The sequence below is a fragment of the Oryzias latipes genome, chromosome 12 (genome assembly GCF_002234675.1).
Source record: "Oryzias latipes chromosome 12, ASM223467v1".
Lineage (NCBI taxonomy): Eukaryota > Metazoa > Chordata > Actinopteri > Beloniformes > Adrianichthyidae > Oryzias > Oryzias latipes.
Genome location: NC_019870.2, coordinates 11,638,316 through 11,663,827, shown reverse-complemented (window position 1 = coordinate 11,663,827; position 25,512 = coordinate 11,638,316). Strand labels below are relative to the sequence as shown.

At 37.9% G+C, this 25,512-nt stretch overlaps 1 protein-coding gene across 1 annotated transcript in view; it reads right to left on the bottom strand.

Moving 5' to 3' along the window:
* The window catches only part of astn2 (astrotactin 2), a 326,855-nt gene that overhangs the window by 30,513 nt on the left and 270,830 nt on the right, over positions 1-25,512 (bottom strand). Inside the window, exons 18-19 of the mRNA XM_023961099.1 lie at positions 17,434-17,567; positions 14,745-14,893 (exon numbers count right to left, since the gene is read on the bottom strand). Of these exons, the coding sequence (XP_023816867.1) occupies positions 14,745-14,893; positions 17,434-17,567 (283 nt within the window). The remainder of the gene's footprint in view (positions 1-14,744; positions 14,894-17,433; positions 17,568-25,512) is intronic.

Sequence of the window (25,512 nt, the reverse complement as noted above, 5' to 3'; positions counted from 1 at the left end):
TAGGTCTAATTTGTGATTTATATTTATAACTCATTATTAACATGTTTATACAGTGGCAAAAATCACAAGTGCTACATGTCTTAGCAATTTCTTTGGCTCCCACAAGTAAAACTCAAGTTGTTTATACAACAATGTTAATCTTACTCTTTGTGCACAATAAAAAAATGGGTCAGGTAAATAAATTTACCATAAACTAATTAACCCCAGTTTCAAGGGTTAGTGTGCACCAGATAAGAATCCAAAGGAAATTCTATAGACCTGGAGACCTGTACTGTGTTATGTGTCCTTTAGGATTACATGGGTAATATATAATATAGAACATGGGTTTTTGTCAAACTTTTATGATAAGACAGTGTGATCGGATGGGGTTTTATGTTGATTACAATCAGTGGTAGTTTAGTAATGTTGTCGTTGGCAATCCCTTGTAAAGGTAAACTTTAACCTGTCTTGCGGAATAACAAACTACTTAAATTTGGTCTTTTTTTGTACTTCAAGCACCAAATATTTCACAGTCTTTTAAAAAGTACCCACCTTAAACATGCCCCTGTCAACTAAAAATCTGAGCTGTCACCCTTCTGTCACTATGACACAAGAGTATATAGTATTTTTAGAATGGAAAATATTCCTGCACTCCACTGTTTGGTTACAAAAAAGATTGTCTTTTCTTTGCAATGTGGGAAACATATGTGATAATCTTTATTACATAAATCCAAAGCCAATAGAATTGTTTCTAGTCAACTAGGACATAAAGTAGAAATATGCATTCCATTGTTTCCCAGGTCAAGTTATTGGCAGGCACCAGAGTATTGTACATTTATGTTGATAGAGAGATGACCCATCTATTTCATCTAAATAATCCTGCTGGAAGGGTAAACTACACCAAAGAAAGTACTTTTAAAACTTAAAAAGAATCTCATTTTAGTTCACAGTTTCTGTGGGAATTAAGAGGGCATTAGCAGGAAGTAAGCCATTTCCATAAAAGCTTACATTTTGGCAGCCAGTTAGTCTGAAGCATTAAGGTGTCATCACAATGCTGGAAAAAAAAAAATAAATAAATAAAAACTTTGGCAATTGGCTTGGAGATGCAACTGTTCATGCTCATGAATCTTAGAAAGTTCAGCAGGACCCTGAAAATAGCTGAATGCATCTTTCTACATTGCTTTAAAGTGAAAACAGAAAACACCATTCAAAATGCTCTTACTCAAGGTGACATCATGCATTGCTCCGAGAATTGCAAAAATAAAACAAACAAAAAAAGCCAAAGACCAAATAGTCAGGTTAGTATCTTGAATGTTTAGGCCCACAACAGTACAATTTGAAGACAAAAATGACCCTTTTACAGTTTGTATCGGCCCATAAGGTAGAAGGTCGGCCTACATTTATCTTAACGCTTTACCAATTTATTTATCATCTTTTTGACAAATACACGCACCAAACCGGGAGGAAAACCTCCTATCAACTTTCAAGTTATAGAGGGATGATGGTTTAGAGCTCATCTTTAGGACCTTTGAACTATGAACTCATAAAGTCCATCAAGTACACCCTTAAATGCCAACATCTTCCAGTGTCAAATGTGAAGGTTTCTGTCTAAGAAGCTAAAGTTCCCCTAAAAGTGGGTCTTAAAACATATATTTTTGTATGCACGCTCATAAATCTCCAGCAGAATAGTTGAAAGGCAAGTCAGGTTAACTAAAAACAGGGATCTTTGAGGTTGGTAAGATAATATATGGAAGACTAAAGAACACCCACGTCTCTGAGCAAAATTATTTTTCATATAGGCTTATTAGAATAATGTTTCCTAATATTGGCACAATTTAATTCAACTTGATTTTATTTATATAGCCTAATATTACAACAATAGTCATCTCAATCGGCTTAATACTGGTAATTGTATAAGAACATGAAATCAGTCATAAAATACAAAAGGTAAATTCTAAACTAAACTATGCAGACTAAGCTAATCTGGGCATCCTGGCCGTTAGACCTTCTTGGTGAGAAAAAACTCCTAAAAAATAAATAAATAAACAGATTTCAGGGAAAAACAAAAAAAACAAAACTTGATTTTCTAGATGTGATGTGGAAATAATTTTAATCCCTTTTTGTAATGTTTGATTTCGGGAGATGCAAAGACGCTGATGATAATTTCCAAGAAACCTTAAAAACCTATGTTGGGGTCTTTAGCACTTAACTTATGTGTAATGAAATACACTTTTTTTAAGTTTTGTAATTTCTAATTTAAAAATGAAAAGATACAAAAGTTATGTTTCTATTTTATATGCAAATTGTATCAAGGTAGTCATAAGGATCCTTTAACAAACATAAGTTAGGTTCAAAGGAACCTAACTTTGTGTACTTCTACCACTTTGAATATCTGCACTGCCAAAAAATGCAAGGGAAAAATAATCAATACTTTTTAAATGCTTAAATCCATTTGCAATAGATTTTTAGCCTATGGGAAATGCAACAAAGACCACTAAGTATCCCAAACACCAAAAAAGAAAAGATTAATGAACAGGAGGCACTGAAAGGCAACATCCTCATCTAGTTTCAGAAATCTTCCATAATTCCAGCACAGATCAATTGGTTTTCTGTGACTTTGAAGGATCGTCACGATTACTGTGAAATGGGGAGAAAAAAAAACAGAAAAAACCCCCATGAAAGCGGGGAACTCTAGACCTGTGGCGAAAGCACAGACTAACAATGTGCGTGTGAAGAGGCAAAATGGGAAAGGAAGCAAAAAGGGAAAAGGACTGCAGAAAGCCCTTGGCCCACTGCCTGCAATCTGCAATCTGCTGATGGCGAAGCTCGTGATGAGGAGGTGCACAGCGTCCATTTTTAGCGATGAGGTCATCTTTAATTAACAAAACAAAGAGTCAGCTGTGTCACTCCAATCTGTTATCTGCACCCATGCTCAAGGACACCGTTTATCTCCATATAATTCAATCTCTTTGAATGAAAGCTTATTGATGCATTGGACTGCATTCTTGGTCTCAGGCAATGATATAGCTGTTACATAAATAGAAGAAGGGGATACCACAGATTCTGATCGTTGAAGATATAGGGAAAGATGAATTACAAAGAAGTATGTGACAGAAGAGGTAAAACAAAGGAAGATCAACATGTCGTGCGTCTCCATTAGCTGGCAGTATGAACTGGAAGAAGAAAACTGCAACTAAATTAAGGGCAAAGATCAAAAGCTTAATCTGTTTCTCAGTCCAATAGTGCCAGCATTAGATGACATCATTGCCGCGTAGCCCTCAGTGCTGCTGCTGTCTGGATGCCTGTCTCTCTTCCACATTGCATTTGTCTTTTTTTCCCTTTTAGCCACCTATTGCCTTAGTTGTTACATATCTGCCAATTGATTTACTCTTTTTTTCATGTCATCAATTAAGCTTTTTTTGTTTGCTTCTTTTTAACTTTTATTTTCATCAGTTGAGTATATTAAATAGTTGTGGGGGAAAAAATCACTTGATTTCAAAATTTAATAAACCTAAAAAAGTTATCTACTAAGGTGGAGGTTGGAGTAGCTCTCGTCTTTTCCGAATAGACGGCAGTCAGCACTCTCGATTTTGAAAATCCAGGAATTCTCATTTAAGCAACAAGCAAACAGATACTAAATATAGGCTCCACAGAAGAACAAATATTCCAAATCCTCCAACATGTCATCGGGATTGGCTTTTGCAGGAAAGACTGATTTGCTTTGACCCATATTTCTCTGAAAGACAGGAGAGACTGTCCAGAACGCACCCCAACTCTTGTCTGGTTCTTCCATACCCTAAAACAGGTTGAAGGGAATAAGAAAAATGAATAAAAGCAAAATAAATGTGTGAATGAACATTATTTAGAAAAACTTGGGGTGTTTTGATTACTTAATTTAGATGAAGAAGATAATCTTGCAAACTATCTTTTCATTTCCAGTCTGTTATTACCAAATAAACTCGGTTTTTTTGTTGTTTTTTTGTTTTTTACTAGCAACTTGTGATTAGCCCTTGTGAACATACCTACTAGCTTTAAAGGACTTTAAATATCAACCCATAACAAAAAGTCAACAGGGCTATAGAGTGCAACAAATTTGAAGGCAAAAATTATTTAATTTCTCAATGATGCAACTAAAAAAAATCTCTGGATACACCAGTTGCACTATCTCAGCTCCCTGTGGTTAAACAGTAGATAAACATTAAGCTCATATCGTGGTTTAAACCAATTAGATGTAGTGATTCGCCATTTGCAAATGCTGACGTCAGTGGGAGGTGATTAACGAGCCAGTTTAGCTCGTGCTGGTTTGCGGCGCCTTCCATCCGTGAAACCAGGGTTCGACTCCGGGCTGCTCCCTGTTCCCTTCTCTACCTCTGCCGGTTCCAAGCCCGGTTTGAGAAGGTTGCGTCAGGAAGGGCATCCGGCGTAAAACATTGCCAAATTTAACATGCGACTTGTTCGCTGTGGCGACCCCTGATGGGAGAAGCCGAAAGTGGAAGAAGAGTGGGAGGTGATTAACTGGCTTTATAAACTTGTCAATAAACAGAGTGGATGTACATTCAAAAGATGGAAGCAGACAAACAGAAAGATGAACAACTTTTTTAAAAAAAAATTTAGGCTGATTTGTAAAATGGCAAAGGCTTGAAAACGTTTTTACTCCTATTGCAAAGTGGCGTGAAATCATAGTGGTGGCTCTTTAATTAGAAATGATTCTGACCATCTTTTTTAACCCATAAGAACCCATAATAACACCAGTGTAACAGAAAAATATCAAAAATGTGTTTAGTGGAACACTTGGTTTGTGGTATATTCTACATTATTTAATTTTTCAGGAAAATGATGCTGTTTAGGTCTTATTTAAATGCAGTTAAATTATTCATTACTGTTTATTAAGAATGAATTTCAGTGCATAGAGCAAGATAAATTAGAAAATAAAATAGATTCCAGATTTTAACAAGATTTTTTTTTTTAAATCAATCAAATCAATCAAGAACATTTAAAAATCATTGTGAGGCTGATAATTCAACCAAAATCTAACAGTATATGAAAGTATTGGGGTGCTGGGGCTGTAACCTTCATGTGTATACATGTGAAAGAGAGTAGCTTGAACAGTTTCCCTTTTCAAACAAAATAAATCCAATGATGGCCTGACATAGTACATTTGTGGCACATCAAACATGAAAACAGATCAATTCATCTATAAAACACATTTTATGCAGCAAAACAAGCAGTGATCGGGTCTCCCCTCTACCTTTAGGCAGATGGACAGTATTTGAAGAACTGGAGTGACTGAAATTGGTGTTATTCAGGTAAAACAGTGGGTTTACCTAACTTTTGTGCCTTTAAACTCAAGACAGAAATTTACACCAACCAGTGCAAACAGTTAATCTAGAACCCTGGCATTTTAGTGATGTTTCAGACTTGAAACATTTTAGTCAAACTTTCAGTTGACATCAGTGAGTTTGTTTTACATTTCACAGCTGGTTTCCTGTGGAGGAATGCTGAGTGCTACGATAATACTCCAGCTCTGCATATCTAACAGGTTTTTCTGTGAATGCTGCCTCTGCCTTGTTGTGCCATCTAGAGGCTTAGATGTAGTCAACTGAAGTCTTTCCAGAGAGCAACCATTGGTTAAAAGGAAAGGAAGAGAATGATAAACTAGCAGACTGATAAATTTGTAATTAATTGTCTTGATTATGTTGGCTTTTTAAAATCTGTTCTTATAAAAAACACAACTTCACCAACAAAGGAGCTTTTCTATTATTTGCATTTACACTTTTCTCCATTTCTTTTGCTGTAGCCTTTGTGAAACTTTCAACAGAGAATTTTCATCAGCCAACACCTTACGCTGGCCTTTTTCTTGTGGAAAGGGAGTTAAAGACCACATCACCATGAAAAATAACTTCCAGCTTAAAGAAATTTAACATAACAAGCTACATTATTAAACAAAAAAAGATTTTGTTTTTTAAATGCACTGCAAGTTATTAAAGAAACTATAAACTATGGTCTTCACTAAATACAATTGACCCACTGTTATTTTTGCAGAAATGTATTTGTTTTTTTATTAAAAAGAGACTAAATGTGAAGAAAGAGATTTATTTTTTACACAAAAAATATATAATTCACCAGAAAAATGTACCTATCAGGGCATAATTTTGTAAAGATATGGAATTCAGAAAAGCGTTTGTTTCTAAGTTTGTTGGAGTGAATAATAATCAAATAAATATTTTAAAGGAAAATAAATTCAAAATTTAAAAATATCTTCTAATAATCTAGTTGTGTTTTTTTTTGCGTATTTTATCCATTTTTTGTGTATATATACATATATATATATATATATATATATATATATATATTCTAATCCACTTGGATCAATAAATTATTAAATTATTTTAACTCATTTGATTGAGCCATAAGAGAAAATAAGAAAAAGTTGTGTTTTGAAATATAATTTTAATTAATAAAATATGTTTTTGTTTATTTAACTTAACAGACAAGCAGTTCCTCACAAAGTTAATACTTTTTCCAGGATCTATTGTACCATACTGGTAATAGATCAGAGTGAATAACAGCATTTTTCATCTCCCAGAGCAGGATTTAAGAGTGCAAGGTATTTTTTCTCTTCATCTGGAACTCTGCAGGGCTTGAAGGTTGCGTGAGTATCTGTAGTGTTCTTGGGACTCTTTTCTAACAAAAATAAATTGCTTTTTTGAAGTCTTTCCCATGCTGGAAAACTTCTTGCTCCAAAAGGAATGTGTAAATTTACAACTTACGTGGGTTCTGTGCACATAAGAGGCTGAGTGTTGCCACCTATTAAAGTGGCAGCATAACTGCATTTCTGAAATATTTACATTATGCAACGTAAGCAAGGAAAAGTACTCCTAAGTAGTTATATGGATCAGCATTAGAAGGTTAAGTTGTTTTCCAGTTTTTCAGAGCAGTTTTGGCTCAAGAGAACGAACAGGTACATGCTTGTTGGAACAAAAACACTTTGATATCTTGCCCTGGCAGTGCACTTTTTGATGCGTCTTATTTAAGACATTTACCGGTAGTATTGTATGACTTAGGCTGACACGTGTGCTTTAGTTTCGTCAAGATTTCAAAATGCGATGTTCTGGGAAAATAAATATTGGGTGTGCCAAAAATTAGCACAAAAATATAGATATGGTTCATTTGAACCCACTTCAATGAAAACTGTGTGTTTGGTATTTTTATCATGTTCTTGTTGGATTTTTCTCATGACGGCGGGCATATATTAAGAAAACAGAAGATGAAACTGCGTTTCTAAGTATGTCTTTATTCACATTGTTGTGAATCAGAAGCAGAAGAAAAAATGCAGTTTGAAAAAGATTGTAGCTATTACGTAAAAACTACAATCTTCGGGGAACAAGGATCCGCTCCATTCCGTTGCATCCACTTGCAGACAAATAGATTCATGTACATCTTTAATGGCCTCGTCTGAGCTGGCATGTGGGTAAAAACTGTATGGCTGGATAGCTCTGATCCAGCTCGCCATTTTTTGTTGCACCAGTAATGCTAGCTTGGGGTTGTGAGGGGCTGTAAGCTAGCAGGAGAGAGTGCACACAAAGGGATGATGGGAAATCCCAGTACGGCCCACAACGCGGAGGCGAATTTCTGTTGAACCACTTCCGCTCTGCAGAAACTATGTCGGCATAATCATGAATAAAAGACAGCGGGAACACATTTACAATAGATCTAAAGATGATTGGGGTGGGACTTTAAATAAAAACAAAGGATGATGGACATTAAAGAAGTTACTGCAGAAACAACTACAAGTGATTTTACTCCTGAGGTATTATGGATGAAGAAGATTCTATCCACATCAGATGCAGCATGTTGCCTGTTTAGGGCAAAAAAAGAAAATCATATGCAGAAACTTCTTTATACTTATAGTACTATCTGTGGAATGTTAAAACTTTGGTTATAAACTGTGATTTTAACCAAAATGATGTGGAAGCAATTAGACCCATATTATTCCTCAGGTCACAGCAATCTGAATGGGCCTAATTCTAAGTGCGTCACAAGAAAATTTAGCATTTCCTGGAATATGCCCAGCTTTGCTCTTTTAGCTTAAAACCATTAGCTAACTACTTTGGTTTATTTAGAATAATTTATGCTGAATGATTTTCCCTTAGGGTCCATGATTAAACTGTCTTAAAATCTTAGTTTCTTCCCAAACTACGTCTCTTGCTTCAACTATCCTTGTGTTAGGTTTTTACCATTGACAGAGGCTGTAAGATTGATAAATAGCAGTCTTACTGTCTGTAAAAATCAAAATATATATGTGGTTACAACATTGGTAGGGTTATTAAATCCTATTTTAAAATATATATTACACTCAAAACACACCTGACAAACAAAACATTTCTGAATATTTACGGTTTAAAATAAGACTTGTATTTGCACGTAAGCTGGTTTCCATAATTCTATATATTTTTGTGTTGATGATTCATTATGTAGTTTAATCATTTTTATTTATCTACTGTCCAATATAAACACAGACAAAACAAACAGGATATTTCAACTAAACAGGCATTTAAAAATGTGATAATATTTAAAAATATGCTATTGATTGCAATTGAAAATAATGAAATAGAGTAGTTGATTTACTGCTCTATTTCATCATTTTCAATTGATTGCAATAGAAAATAATTGAAATAGAGCAGTTGATTCACTGCTCTGGCAATTGTCAATGACATACAAAAGGAAAAAGTGTCCCTAATATCCAAAGCCTGTTTTAAAATTACTCTGATTATTTTTATCCTGGTGGAATCATGTAGTCCAAGAAAGATGTGTGCATGTTTTATCAGATGGAACAGAGTCTTCTCAATGCTGAAGGCTCTGTGCTTCATGTTCTCCTCTTGGAGTAGCTGAACTTTTGCCATCTTGTACTCATAAAAAAATGCATGGATAAATTTCTTTGTTGGTATCAGGAGTTATCTCAGATGTTTTCTTCATAATGGTAAACTTTATGCTTCAAGTAATTTAATTGAGTATGCATGTCTGGAAGCTATAAGTCTAGGTTAAAAAATAAAAATAAGTAAACCTGATAAGTAAAGATGAGAATCTCTGTTTACTTAAGTAAACAGTTTTGCAGCACTTCACGGGGCTGAAACATTTAGATAATAAAACTGCAATAAAATAGACCCCCTTCAATTACTGAGAAATATTACAGTTATAATATTTTATTAAACCAACTTAACTAAACAAGGGAAAGTTTCATGTTTTTGTTTTAGATTTCCCTTCAGTTAAGACAAGTCCATTGTTTGTTCTGCTTTTGATATTGGAACATGGATGCTGTTCGAGTACGAATCTCTTGGAGAGTCATCTGATCTGACACCGCCTCCTCTTCTAACAGCTTTGACACATTTACCACGCCTGAGTCAAACCTTCTATGCCATTACCTCACTCATTAAATGGATTAAGCACCGATGTGTGGGTCATTTTTTAAACTGTGCTGTAGCTTAAATGTATTACTTAGTTGTAACTTTTGAGAATATTTATTCATCATTTGCAGAACAACTCTCTTTAAATAAGTTATGAATACAACAGACTATGGCAGGAGAAGTACAACATTTAATCCACTATGAATTCTAATCAAGTTATTATTATTTTTTAGGTGGTCACTTTTGAAAACACTCTAAAATATTTAATGTTTTAACTTCTGAAAAACAGTGCACTCATATAAAGTGATGATATAAAAATAAAAACAATAATAAAAATAAAGGCCTTTTTCTGTTCCAGAGAAGTGGAATCCTAATAAAATATGAGATCCTTCTTTAGTTATTTATCTTTAACTTTCTTAGAACTCAATAAGCACTTTTTCCTGAAGCTTACACTGGGATGCCACAACTACTAACATATTTAACAATAAATTGATTTCCAAATAAAACTTGAGACAACTTCAGAACGTCATGTTCTCATTGTGTTCTAAAAATAATTTTGTTTTAATAATAAACTCATGTTGTCTGCTCCTTGCAGTAATCTTGGAACTTTTTGGTCTGTATGGCAAATGATGGAAATGGCAGAAATTGTAAATATTGCAGTGCATTTAATGCACTACTACCTTCTTAGAAGGCCCAAAACCCCTGCACACTGACTTTTACTCCTCAACATTGTTGCCAACGTATAACCACCAGGAGCAGCGAAGGGTTGTAGGGACACATCGACACATGGACGCCCAGAATGATCACGGTCAACCACTCTATCTCTGCACCACGGCAGCACCGCAGTTAAGCTAAAACATTTTAAAGGTTCTGCGTACTGCATGTTTTTGTGTTGTAGATAGGAGTGGCCAAGGAAGATTTTGAGAGGAGGGGAGGAGTGTCTTGCAGTTCCCTTGAGACATGTTTGGGCACCATTGACAATGAAATGTGTGATTGTCATTTATATGGTAAATGTATCATTAAGGGTTTCTTAAGGCTAATGTAAGTTGCATGCACTTATGACAGCGTCGTACTACATATTTATTGCACTACCCAATATGAGAGATGACTAACTGAGGCATTCCTAAAAACACATGGAGGAAAATAAAAGTTTTGACATTGGCATTACTATACCAGTGGATGAAGCTCGTCTGCTGGACTTTAAATATGTAGTTGTAGATTTAGATAAGTTAATTCTTCTCTATGAGTTCTGGTAAATCGCCTGTCCGTCCTGGGGGAGGATCCCTCCTTCATGTGGGCACCCCTGAGGTTTCTTCGTTTTTTCCGGAATCCATTTTTTTTAGGAGTTTTTCCTTACCGCGAAGGGGGTCTAAGGGCAGGGATGCCAGTTTAGTTTAGTCAGTTTGTTAGTTCATTTTAGTGTTTTCCTATTGAATTCTATGTATTCATTATACTTTTGACTTTATGTTCCACTTTTTCAATTACCGATACGAAGCCCATCGAGACAACTGTTGTTGTGAATTTGGGCTATACAAATAAAATTGAATTGAATTGAATTGAATACTGAAAACAGATTTCCAAGAACAAGACTGAGCAGAGATGTGATATACTTTCACATCACCAGGGAATTAAGATTTACATATTCATCGTTTGTGATAATGAGCTTAAAGAGAAAACAGCGCTCACCATAAAGACTTCCAAAGGGTGTAATTGCACTCATTCATGCAGGAAGTCGCTATGAATGAAGGAAACCTTCAGCAAAAGAGAGGCACATTGCATCATTTCAGCCTACCCTACAAAAATAAAGTTGAAATGCAGCTTGTGTGAGGATTTCAGAACCAGACATGGAAAATATTCTTTTCATAAGTAATAATCAAACTATGGACCTTTTATTAAACTAACTCACACATAGGAAAAAGGTGAGATTAGTACCTAAATCACAATGTATCTACTGATATTTATCAGCGGAAATTTTAAAAGATGTGCACAATTTACCTAAAGAGATTCACAGCAAATAAACTGAGGTAAACTGTTTTAATCACAAATGTAAAAAAATAAACTAAAGAAGCCCTTTGGTCTTTGATCTCATGTCCTCAGTGTCACATATGTTTGGCGAGACCTTTCCCAGACAATCAGCAGACAACAACAAGGACAGGACAGTAGACAACTTTAAAAACATTTTTTCTTGAAAGCAATTTAGAACGGTTAATCTGTCAGATAAGTCTGCAAACACAAAATATACATGTGTAAAGCTACGCTCACACTGGGCATGTGTCTAGCGTTCAAGAGCACGTTGAATGGGGTTCTTGAACATGATCTTAGCATATGGTGTTCACACTGTCACTACTGCTATTCTCGTGCATGTACTCAAAGTGTGAAGAGGCTCGGTGCGACATGTCGAAACAGTTCGAATTATGCAAATCTTGCGATTTGAACGTGGAAGCACGTACATGCATTTGTGTAGACTATTTATTGAAAGTGGTCGCTTGAAGGCGTGTTGCCGAGCCTACAGGTTATGTTGTTTTTTTTAACAACTTTTAATTTTTTTTATGTGTATGGACTCATCCACAGTTTCTTGGAGCATGGCACAGATACAGTACCTTTGGATAGCATCAGGGCTAATTGTGGACAGGGTGACAGTTTGTTAGTGTTTCCTTTGTCTTCCACTAAACTATCAACTTCCTTTACAAGTCCTAGTTTGACTAGAACCTGTCATTCTCAGCATGTCTGTAGAAAAAGATTTGAGCGGTATACGACCACTCAAGCTCACTGAATGGTCTATGACCTTGTCAGCCCATATCCAGCTGAAAGGGCCGTTGTGATTAAGGCTTTTGAGCTTTTGAGCAGGATCATTGTTGCCCCATTGATTAAAGCAAAGAAATCAAAGTTCTTGATAGAGCATTTCTTAAATCCCTTTTCCCCCCATTTGGAAGTTGCAAATTCCAAGTTTACTTTCATATTTCCCTTGGCGTCCAGCACCACCCATCCGAAAACTGCTGCAGTTTTATCAAAGCAGGTTCCAGATATTCCATTGAAAACATTGTCATACGTTAAAAAAAAGATAGTTACTTCAATTTGGCTCACAGTATATGTATTTAGATTTAATCCATTTTAAAACTGCCCCTCTAATTTTCACCTTTGTTGAATTGACAGCAGCGAGAGGAGAGTACAATTAAATTATCGTCATAAATGCAAACTGCTGTACTTTTGGGCTTAGCTATTCCTATTGTCAAACGATTCATCAGCTGGACCCTCAATACAAAAGGATACTGTCTGTTCTGCTGAACTACTTCAACATGACTTTGAAAATCAAGAGGAGGTCTAGATCCAAGCCTCTGAATCTCCACACACTGTGTCTACCATCTGTATGAGTGTGCACACGGCTGAACGTGTGTGACTCATACTCACGGACGGGTGTCTGTTTGTGGACTCATGTCTTATTTGTCTGTCAGACACCAGCCTGAGCCAGAGTACAAAGTTTTACTAGATGTGGAGGCAGCCTCGTCTTTTGTGATTCCAACAGGAGCTGAAACAGGTCTTGCCCTTACACTGAACACATGACATCGTCAACTCTATTTTTTTCTTCTCTTCTTCTCTCTTTTGTTACTAATTATAATCTATTAGATGCTAGTCAAACTGATATAAAAATGTTGCTTGAATGAATTCAAAGCTGCTAGTACCACCTAAGCGCTAAGTGTGAGTATTTTTTCCTAATAAAATGCCAAATTCTACCAACAATCTTCCTAGGCTCAAGGCTCAAGACTTGGATGAAATTGTTCTTTTCCAACATTTGTCAAATATGGGTTTACTGTAATTCCACAGCATGATATTCTAAGAGCAGCAGCTCTTAGAATATGTTCTGAGCAGCAGCTCTTAGAATTCTATTAAAAAAAAGTTTCACTGCTTCAAATCATCCTTAAGTCTTGGAAAATATGATTCCAAAAAACGGAGAAGAAACACTTTACACGAAGCCCCCTACCTGCCCTTGCACAAAGTATTTATCCCCAAAACTGCTTCACTGAAGTTTTTCCAGAGCCAACGGTAAAAGAAAAAAAATCGTTTCACTCGCAGCTTCCAAAGGGCAAACTGTTTATGTGTACATGTCTGTGAACGGCAGGAGCTGAGAAGAAAAGCATGAAGCAATGACCTAAGGGGAATGACTGTGTTACTCTGGAGTTTGTCACTTTGTATAAACAGGGTGACCATGTTGAAAGGCTGTACTGGACTTTTTAAAATGTATATCATCTATTTCCCCCCAAAGGTGTTTGCAAGATGTAATTGTGAATGGGAGAGTATGGTATTTCCTAATTGCTCTTTTTTGGTTTTATTTGGTTTGCCAAGTCCATAGAGCAATTTATCATCATCATAAAACGCAGGTATGACATCATAAATTCTCCACTTAGTTTTCTTTTTCATGACCACATTTTGAACACATTTCTGGGTATCTTTTAGTTAAGGTTTTACCTCCATAGATCAAAATGTGTTATATTATGATATAGTTGTTTTTTGTTTTGTTTTTTCAAATTCCCAAATGCCTTAAAAAAAGAACAGAAAAAAGAAAATAAAAAGTTTGAATATATGACTTTAATTTGATACTTTCTCTCTCTGACAACATGATTTACAGTGATAGCTGGCTGTGGCCCAGTGAGTCACTCGCACCATCTGCCCCTTCGTACCTCACCTCTGCCAGCATGCCTGTGTCTAGCTGTCTTTGCCCTCTCTGTGTTTGCCGGTGCCCACGCCTCATCAGCACTCCTCCCAGGGGTGATGGATGGCCTGTCCATACCTCCCTATGTCTAAAAGCAGCTTCCTCCAGACCACCTCATTTCTCTAGCATTATTACATCTCTCTTTCTCCTGACTCACCCGAGCCTATCATCACGACAACCGCCATGCCTCACCCCCAACACAATGGTCAGCACCCCTTATAGTGCCTGATAAATTGCCCCACGTCATTTTCTCCCATCTGCAATCAAAGCTCCTGCTTCTGTTCTGTATCGACACTGTAGCTTCTGCCTAATTTGCTCCCAGTGCAGCCTTCCCCTGGCCTTAAATTGTTTCACAGACTATACCATATTTATACTTTCAGTGCACTTCAACTCTTCTCTTTTGATAGACTTTTGCTTTAAAGAAACACAACAGAAAAAAAGTCTTCACCTCAACACATTATTAGTTTCGTTTAAAAATAAATCTGAACTTCCGGAAAGAGTTTTCTAATATTTATCAGTGATGGTACATTTTTTTCAAACAATGTTTTCCTTCTAAAAACAAAAAAAAAATAACTCAGTTGCTGTGTGGTATGTATAGGTGTAAGTCAAATACGATATTGGGTTGAGTCAAGATTGAATTTTAACTTTTGCACCTGTGTAGACATCTGCCTCGGACGGATCCTCCATTCGTTTTTGCTGGAGGATGTAATCAGAAATTTTGCAGCCTATCTGTGGCTCCACGTCCACCCACTCGAGCGCCACTGTTGTGCTGGAGGGCTCCAGGTGAGGGGCAAGGCGCAAACTGATGGGACAAAACAAAGCAAACAGTAACTCAGTTGCTGGAAATGACTCTGGTCAAATCAAATTTGCAAAAAGATGAGGTGCCTAAATCAATCTTTAGGTAACACCATCTGCCAGTCTCAAATTTGCACAGAAATCAAATTTTATTTTTTTGGTTTCTGTTATATTTATCCTAAAACACACCAATTATCATTGCCTTTTTTACACAAGTTGACCATTGCACAGTTTCCCATCTGTTTGTTTAAGACCCACTCCAATAAAATTTGTGTTGTAACATGTTCATGTGCCATTTTTCTCCTGATGGAGGAGATACATCTCTAAAGTAAGAAAACTAAGCTCAAATTGCCTTTCTAAGGATTTCTTTGTTCAAATCATTGTGAATCAGGAACAGATGGAAAAATGCCCCTGGAAAAAGAGCATTTTTGTGGCATCCATAAATCCACCAAAGTCCTGATCTTCTGTATCTGAAATTGAAAACTTTCATATATATATATATATACATATATATAATTGTACAGATTGCAGAAAAACCTGAACTTCGGCAGGAATATATCTCCCAAAAAGAACGATCTTAGCGGCCAAAATTGTTCCTAAGTTGTTAACTATTAAGAACAGCAATATTTTCTGGCCTTGAGCGTGTCCAGAACTACATCTCATAGAGAATCTGTGAAGACCAGATTGATGATGAAGGCGATTTCTCACATTCACTGATCAAGAGATTATTGCCAAAAGCTTATCATTGCTAAGATGCTTTAAACCAATTGGAGACTAGTTGAAAGTTTCTCAGTCAGGACAAAAGCCACTGGGTAGTTAAAAAGGAAACTCAACAATGCTGTGATAATATTCATTCATACGGTATGAATAAACTATCTTTTTTTCACTAAAGGTAAATTTAAATAAGTAAAAATATAATTTAAATTAAAAATTTCAGAGAACAAGTGTTTTTGCATAGTTTGACCAGGGATGCAACTCACAAGAGTGTTCAAAAAACACGGTAATTATAACAGCAATCTTCTTCTTATTTTTTTCTCTGTTTTATATATATCACATTTTATATTTTATATTGTTTGTGCAGAGGAAATTTTGTGTTTAAATCTCAAAGCAGATAACTGCTGCTTTGAAACAGAAATCACCCCACAATTTGTGTATCTTGCTAAAAAAGAAGTCAAGCTGCAACTATGAACAAAACAGCATTCCAATGCCACGTGTTCTCCAGCAGTGTTCATTGTTAGGGTTTTTTTCCCCAATTCTTGAAACAAGATTTTATTTTGTCTGCATTTCAGTCTAGCCTGGAACAAGTGTGTTAAAAGGCAAAGGTTCTGCCTGTCCTCTTAAACATGCCACTCAAATTTACACAGCTCTCATTATTTTTCTGACACTTACCAGAGTTCTTCTTTCCTCTGTATGGGAGAGACTGTAGAGGGAAACCTAACCCAAACATAGCTTTAGGCACAATTCCCACCATGAACAACCAAAATATAATAAAGAAACAGGGATTAGGTTTTTGCATCTTAGGTTTACGGTGCAATAGGTGACCAACGATTACCCTAAACTATTTCAGCCCACCCCAGAAATCACATGATCTATACCAAAGGTAGGTGAGGTTTCAAGGCTAAATAAACAGTATAAATGAGCCTGTAAACATACCCAAAGAATTTGGATGAATGGGAGTAATCAGATTTCTGCAAATTGACTATGGAAATGGGATCTTTGGAGAATCCTTATCTTCATAGCAAGCCATAATTGGATTTATTTTGAAAAACGTCTTAGGACAGCTGTAGAACTAACTCTGTTAGTGAGGGAACTAATATAAAAAATAAATTAATTCATTAAACAAGCTGCTCGTTGTTTGTAGCATGCGGCAAGACACGTCTGTTGCCTTGCCAACACCACTGCCGGCTCCATATCTTGATTAGATGATTTTTGTCCAATGCTTTTAATGTACACTCGCGTAGATGTAAATGGACAAAATATGTAAGACGAAGGTGGGATTTGTGCCGGAAAGTATTGGCAGCTCTGGGAGAAATCTCCCTGTGTTAATCTGATATCTCACTATCGGAGAACTGCCATTATTAAATGAAGGACATTGGATTATCCTGTCTACACGTCACTTTAAAAATCCAATAACTTGAGAAAGCAGATAATGAACGAATATTTTGTGTGCATGTTAACAGTTTCATGGCTGTAAATAGGATTGGCTAAAGAGAAGATTTTAATTTATTTTTCTAAGTAAATGTAGCTTTTTGGGTCTTACAATTTCAACTTCCTGTTTCATTTCAGAAGTTCTCATGGAAACAATGGCTGGAGTGGATGACTCACAAATGCCTCAGGAGTATTATTAGAACACCTTGAGCCAGAGTATGTTCTTTTCACAGCAGTGTAAGAGCCGCCTGACAGTTATTAGATCTTTTGGGACGGTATTCTGTCTACAGCATTCCCAAATCTCTTAGGAATCAACAGAGGATGGTGTGTTTGTGTGTTTATATCCATGTGCATCGGTACCCAGACATCCTCTGTGTCCTCATGTCACCTCACACTTACATTGGCTGCCTAAGGGGACTGCAGTTAGGCAGGCCATCGATGCTGAAGGCACTCAGGTCACAGCGACACCAGTTATCAATGACATCGCCCCTTCCAGCACACCAGTATGAGCTCATCGTGGCGCTCTTGAAGGCCTGCAATGGATAACAGGTGAGAGAAATGCAATTATCTTTTAAAAATGTCCATATATGCTTACCCCATCCCTCATCTTCCGTCTCAGCCCAATTTGCCCTCTCTACTCTCTCAAATCCAACTCATTTTTTTAATGATGACCTTTAATTGACATATTCACTACCTTTTGATTGTTCCCTAAAATAACTGGCAAGTGTGGTCCTACTATTTTTACAACATGAAGTGTCCAGTTAAAAGGCCCACACCTTAAAGCCGGTCTTAAGACAGAAGAGGGGAGTGGAGCTACAAATATATGAAGCCCCCCAACCCCCCCCCCCCCCTCCCCTGGACACTGACCTTTTCATTCCCACCTTTCCCAATTACCGGAAGACAGGAACACCTTGGTACCATCAACAAGCTAGCAATCTGATATCATAGACGCTCTGTGACATTTATGATAGGGATGTGAGAGCTATGTCAGTTCTTACCTCCTTAATTTTAATGCTTTTCTTTGCAAGCTCTGTCAGCGTCGCTGTATGTCTGAATGTGAAGGGAGTGGAGGGGGAGGGAAGTGAGTGAAGTGGTGACATCATCTCCTAAGATCTCCTTGTGCTACTTCATTAATGAGCAAAAGAGAGAAAAAAATAGGCAGAAGCTCAGTCATCCTTTAAAAGGCAGCAAAATGCCAATATAACCCTCAAAGCAATAAAGTATAATGTCAGAGCCTTTTCTAAAGTCACGAGCATGATATAGAGGGAGTTCAAAGGAGTCACAAGCACTCTACCTTCTCCTGTCACACTATGGATCAATGGCATTTGCCGTTATTTATGTGCTCTAACTGGCTGGCAGTGCTGCCTCATGCATACTACTTTAGAGTTGTGCTTGATCATGCTTACGTAAACTGGAAGCAGGAATCATGCAAGAGCATTATCATTGGGTGCCAGGCTTCTAAAAAACAGCAAGGAAGAGCCACTCCTTTGTACCAATGCACCATGTCATTCAGTCTTTTACCAGAAACTATAGAGATGACAATATATCTCTAAGGGAACCGAACTGATTGCAATTAATGATCGATTACCACAGTTCAGGGTAGGGTTTCTGCTGTCTGCTGATTAACTGAACAGTATTTGAAAATATTTTGTTTATGCCCATGACATGAAAGAACAGATTTGAGTATGACCTTAAAAACTGACAATAGCGTTTATCATAGTTGTATGTTGTAAGAGAAAGTTCAAGAGAGATTTCTCAGAACAGACTTCTTTCAAAACCTTTTTATTTTCTCCGAAGGTAAAGTGCATCAAAAATGCAAATGAGCAGAGGGAAGAAGAAGGAGGGTGAGGGTGTTGAGACCATAGAAAATAGGACAGTAAAGAAAAAAAATCCATAATATGAAAAAGGAAGCAAGGTTGTGTGAAAGAATGAGACTTTCAACTCTTAAAGCAATCCCCTGCCTAACAGTAGGGAGGATCCCTCAGCAGTCAAAGCTTTCTCATTAAACAGCATATCCTCCAATGCAAGCCCGTCTAAATGAGCCCGCTGAATGAGAAGTCATTACAGGAGGGTAGGCACGGACTGTAATCAGTAGCCATATAATAACACCATGGAAAACTGAAAAAAGTTACAACATTCCCCATTTGCCAGTACCCATGTGGCTGGCTGCTGCTGGAAAACAACACCGGCAGTAATCTCACCACTTCATGTCAATAGGAAGCAGGCCACAGAGAAAAAGAAAAGAAAAAAAACTCCAAACTCAGGGTCTATGAGAAATGAGAAATGACCTCCAACACAAAGGGCAATAGACGGGAAGACCACAAAACTGCCATGCGTTTACCACCATCAGATTCCTAGAAAAACCCCATATGGGTCTGTGCGCTTGATTGCATGACTGCACATGTGAAAAACAGACAAAGCGATTACCACTGTGTTTATGTTTGAAAAGTAATGCATGCCAGTCTCCACTGGGTAAACAGGGAATCTAATTGCGGTTTAGGGACTGAGATGGGAAGTGGGTGGCTGAGTTTGGAAAGGAAGGTATTGGAGGTTTAACAGAAAATTTAAGTTTACAACAAGGTAGGGGAAAATGGAATTAGTTAATAAATGAATGTAGAATTTCAACGTGTTACATGTGTGAAAGTGAAGACAGACACATACCATGGAGGTACAAAAGAAAAAACTTTTTTTTGAGAGAAATAACAAAACTAAAAAACAGAAAGGATGCAGCACCAATAGGTCCAGTAAAGCTGAAAAGAAAAGGACATAAGGTTCTATTCCCAGAACACTACAGACTCCAATCCTACAAATTCAGTGGTGATCCACGTATTTCTTTGGAACTACTGTTTGATTTTTTACAAACTTTTTTATTTACCTTCATGTTGTACAGTAGGGCCAATTTATTAGAAAAGTAATCTATCAGTGCTTGACAAACTTAAACACTAGGCCAATTTCCTGCAATTCATCTCCAGTAACCTTAAAAGTAGTGAATGAATTAAGCTGAAATGTAATCACTTCTTGCGTTGCACATCAGCCAAGACCAATGAAGAGCAGGACCAATAAGCATCAACAACAATTCCGGCAGCACAAATTGCAAGTCTTGACGTCATTTGGATTCTGCAGACTCACTGGCACCAAAACACAGTGAAGACCTTTCACTTTTGTAGAATCCTGTCGTAACTTACAAGAAGGCAGATTAGGCCATTGTGACCTTTTAATGTATTAATCTGTTTGTCTAGTCTATGCTGACTGAATTACTGTCCGTATTCAGAGGCTAATACACAAAAACACTGGCCAGCTGGCCCACAGTATTGATTTATAAGATAATCACCAGTGTTGGTTGAGTCTAAGTCAGAACACACAGTACATCATCAATGCGGGTGTGTGAGCATGCAAGTGTGCACACACGCACACCATTGCATTTATGTGGCCTTGCAATCTTTCAAGGGTAACGGTGTTAACGAAGGAGCCAATGGGCTGCTTCTAGGAACCTTATAAGAAGTATGTACTTCCAGGAAATGGGATACTGGGGGCAGCTGGAGGTTTGGTTCGCCCAAAGGTTGACAGGGGATTGCCGTGTCTCACAACACCCCCCTCTCACACACACACACACAAATTCAAAATACTGTTGAGCTTTCGGAATATCTGTCTGACAACATGTAATATTATTCAAATGTGAGTGGTGAAGCATGTTAATCTCTTGTTCAAACTGTCTTCATTTGGAATTTAAATGCATTGGCCCTGCAACAGACTAGTGGCATGTTCAGGGGATTTCTTGCCTTTGCCCAACAGGTTAGCCCCAGGATGCCCATGACCCCAAAAGAGATTAAGTTGGTTCTTAAAATGGATGGATGGATGGATGATCCATCACAGGTTGGTTGGAGACTTTAAATTGTCCCTTGGATGTTAGTTTTTTTGTATGTGGACTGTATGTGGACATGAAAGATGCAGAGATGGAGTTATGATCCACTTTATCCAAAAGTGAATCTGTTTCTAACTGGCAGTACAATTCTATAATGGAATCATAATACCTTTATAAACGGTTCACTTAAACATCATACAGGGTACTTTGCAATATTGCTTGAAAATTTTGCCGGGTTGTTGGTTCAGTTGTGTGGAAAACCTTTGCTCCTGCTAATATAATAAATGCTTTGTGGGTTTTGACGAGGATATAAAAGATGCTTTGGCTGTACAAGAGGGTTTGCAATGTTGTTTAATAATCTACAGGGCTCCAGACTAACTTTTTTCACTAGGAGCACAGTGGCCCCTAACTGAAAATTTTAGGGGCGCAACCAGAAAATTTAGGGGCGCATACCGTAAATCAACATTCTAACCAAATCTACTAATTTCCACTGTATTACTAATACATAATTTAATAATAGATGCAGAAATTACAATGTGCTGTTTCAAATTCAGTGTCACATTTTATTCTGCACTTTTGAAGATGCAACAAAACAAAAGCATCACTGTCATGACAGTACAAATTTATCTTTGTGACACCAAATAGGTGCAGCCAAGATGCACAATAAGCGTGTTTGAGATCACCCAGGTGGACTCAACGCTGCACAGATCACCTGGTGTGTGACATATTTTTGTTTTTGCTCCAACATCAACTGTCAATCGAGAAAGGGGTGGGGCAAGGGGCAAACCTACCCGGACACAGCTGGAAACTGAACTGACTGAAAGCTGCCCTACAGACTACAAAACAATGCATTATGGGACATGTGTCCTGATGGTTTTTGTAGTGGAGTGATTAATTAAAATAATTTAAAATACCAATTCATTAAAAAAAGGCTACATACATCACAAAACATTAAAATAATCATAAAATATATAATAACACAGATCATACTAAGGGGGAGAAGAATATTAAAACTAAATTGAATGTTAAGGACAATTCCAATTTCCTGTCCTCCTTCAGTCTTGCTGCAGATTCGCTTTCATCTCACAGCCCCCCCCCCCCCCCCGTCTCCCCAACGATCTAGGCGAGCCGCTGGTTCATCTCAAACACGTCTATCGTTGCATTTTCCCCACGTATTTTCAGTGTGCCTAAAACTAATGTTGTTGTTGCTCGCACGTGTTTAAAGTTCAAGCCCCGTTAGCTGTCACGCATGTAGGTGTGGGACATTTATTCTCCTCAGCTGACCCGACTCCCGCGGGAGCGGTGTGCTGCCGTAACAACCGCGCAGGACCGTTTTATGCGCCGCCGTAACCGTAACCAAAACCTAAACCTTCCTCCGGGTCTGTGCGGCCCAGAGAAAAGTTCAGCACGGACTGCATGTATTTAGAAAATTACGAGCGAATAAATACGTTCTAAAGGAAAGTAAGGAACTCCTTAATGTGGTCCGGGGAGGGGGCTGTCAGGTTTCCTGCTTTCAAGCCATGTCATTGTCCCGCCCCCAAGAGTCATTTACCCCACTGTGATTGGTTGGTCAGCTTCGCGCACGACAATGAAAAAATGTCATTCATTAAAACTGGCGGGCTGCAGTAACATTAAACCTTCATATTAAGGCGGGGACCGCAAAATATCATCTTGGGGGCCGCAAATAGCCCGCGGGCCGCGAGTTTGAGACCCCTGCTGTACACTCTGGCACTGGTACACTAGCCGCAGGTGGGAAGAACGAATCAATAGTTCGCTTGCTCATAGCTCAGACGCACATATCAGGTTTTGATATTTGTCTCTCCGTTTCCTTCCCACAGATGTTTACGCGCACTCGATTATCTCTAGGCCCCTCCCCCTACACGCATTTTAGCCACTCACAGTGGCTGTCCCTTTTCTTCTCACACGCAGTGGCCGCCTCGCACACAGGCATCACGCGAGAGTGTACGTGCTCGCGTTTCATGAGTATGTGCGCGAGTGTGTGTCTCTGCCTGTGCCGTGTGCGCTTGCGTCTCATTAATTATTTCATTGATCATTGACGTGCCCCTTCCACGTTTAATGTATAAAAAATACGAAGGGTGGGGGAGGCAATTTTACTGGTCGCGCATGTGCGACTGGATGTAAAATTCAGTCGCACACTCTCAAATTTTGGTCGCAAAATGCGACCAATTGCTCGCAGTCTGGAGCCCTGAATCTACCATAAATGAAAAGACAAGGCAGAGATGTTCTGGGAATAAAACTTTTCATTAGATCACAAAAAGTGCTGATCTGAAATGTTCAGCTGATAATTACTCAAAGCATGCTTTTACAGAAATGGAATTTTAACATTTGTAAATAATGATAGACACTTAATTTTTAAAAGCCAGTCACAAGTTACAGGGACACCAAACAAATGTTTTTTATGTATTTATTTATTTATTTTATTTTAAATGTGAGTCCAATAAAACATGAATAGTTTTTCCTCAACAGAAAGATTAAATTCCAATAATAACAATTAATAGCAGTACGCTGGAGGGGGGGGGCGTGCAAGTGGGGCAACTACCCCCCAGCAAGAACCCCCCCCCCCCCCCCCCCCACTTGACCTCCAACCTTTGAGTCAATATTGGACTCATTATTAACAAAGATTAAGAAATCATCAATACTTTTATCTTTTAGCATTAGAAATTGCACATCAGAAAAATGTCTGCTGTTTAAATATTAACAACAACAATAATAATAAAGCAGTTTCAAAAAAAATATTTTTTAACCTTTTAATAGTAATGGCCTTCCACTCTGCTGTCCTCATTTGCCACCTTTCCAAAGTCTTCTGCCCCCCTCCCGCCCCCCTATATAAAAGGTTCTAGCAAACTGACTAATAGTCTTTAAGAACCACAATTATATTTTTTGACCTGCTGGTTTTCATTTAAGTATAAACTAAAAAAAAAAAAATCTGGGACTCCAATCTAAAGGGAGATTTACAATTTTCAATGGGGTTGTTATGAGTGACAGCTAAAAACCGTGTCTGCTTGTCAGAAGTCAGAGCTCTGTCTCCCCCTCTGGTCATCGGCGGGAACCATAACCAGAGTTCGGGACGCACTACATCTCCCAGCAACCCCAGCGTGCAGTTTCTTTGTGCTGCACACCTGACTCTCATTCTCCAAATCAATCATAGCATACTTAAGCACTGCACTGAACCTATCTCAGGTTGTGTCTGAATTCCCACCCCAACCCCTAACTACTCAAAAACGGCACAGTGCGGCTATGTAGTGCAGTGAATTTTAAAAGCAATTCAGACACCATGCTCACTACTTTTTCATCGGTTTCACAAAGTTAAAATTTAATTAATATGAGCCTTTTGCGACTGTTATTTATGAGTCTACTGTCTTCTGAAGATAAAAACATTGGTGGTTTATCAAAAAAATACATTTAAATACATTTATGGGTAAAAAATGTTCAGACCCAATGCATTGTGGTCTGTATTCGCCGATCTAGTGAGCATTGATGCACATTGGTTTTTCGCAGAGACGAAGGGACATTTCCAGGGCACTGGATTTGGGAATTGTAGATTCAGACAGCCCAACAAAATGGTGAAGGCATTATATAGTGCACTATATAGGGGTTAGAGAGGGAATTCAGACATACCCTCAGCGTTGTTTGTGCAACTCTGCCTGCATTACGGAGCGTTACACCTAGACCTGATCTTCTGCTTTCCTGACCTTGTTTTGTCTTAGACTTCGTTTTTCTGCCACCTGCCCCGAATCTCGCCTGGATCCTGACTGCTCCTCTGTCTCCTCTGATGCTGGCATGCTCATCATCGACCTCTGCCTGCCTGACCCTGACTTTCCTTTGTAAATTTTTAGCTGAGCTAATTAACCTGCTGCAAAAGGAACCAGCCATCTGCCTTTTTTGTGACACTCTAAGTCTAAAAACTTAAATTGCAATTTATTTTATGCAAAGGATTCCCATAAACAAATGCAGGTACAGTTAGTACAAAGAAAGTTTTAGTGTTCTAGAACTTCTCTTTGGGGAAGGGAAAAGAGGTCAATCTGATGAAACCAAGTATTTGGGTGAGCACGAATAAAGATGTCGTTTCAGTTTGGTCTATTAAAAATGCATGTTTGTCTTGGCTAGCTTTTGTTTTCAGGGTCTTGTTTTTTTTTCAAGCCATTGCTTCTCTCTTTGTTAATGGCAGAGTTCTGAGACAGAGATGTATGGAATGACAAAAGAACAACAACAAAAGAAGTCCTCGTGTGTTGAAGTAACAGTTGGAGGAAAGTGTGGTCAAACAACAAAGAGCTCATGACCCATCACCTCATCTGTCAAGCACTGCGGCGGTTCAGTTGTTGCTCAGCCATCAACAGATGCCAAGTGAACTCATGGATTTTGGTTTATTGATGATCTCATTCCTGAAGAGAGCAACGGCATATTTACAGAAGTATACCAAAGTATTCTTTGTCATCAGATTTGTGTAAACATTTAAAGTTCCCAGATGACATTTAATTGCTCAGCAGGACCAAAGCTGCCCCTCAACTTTTCCAATCAGTCACTTTGGCAAAAAAAATGAACTGAGGTTCCCTTTTTTGGTCCGCTCCTCTGCTATAGAAGGTGTCATCAAGTTC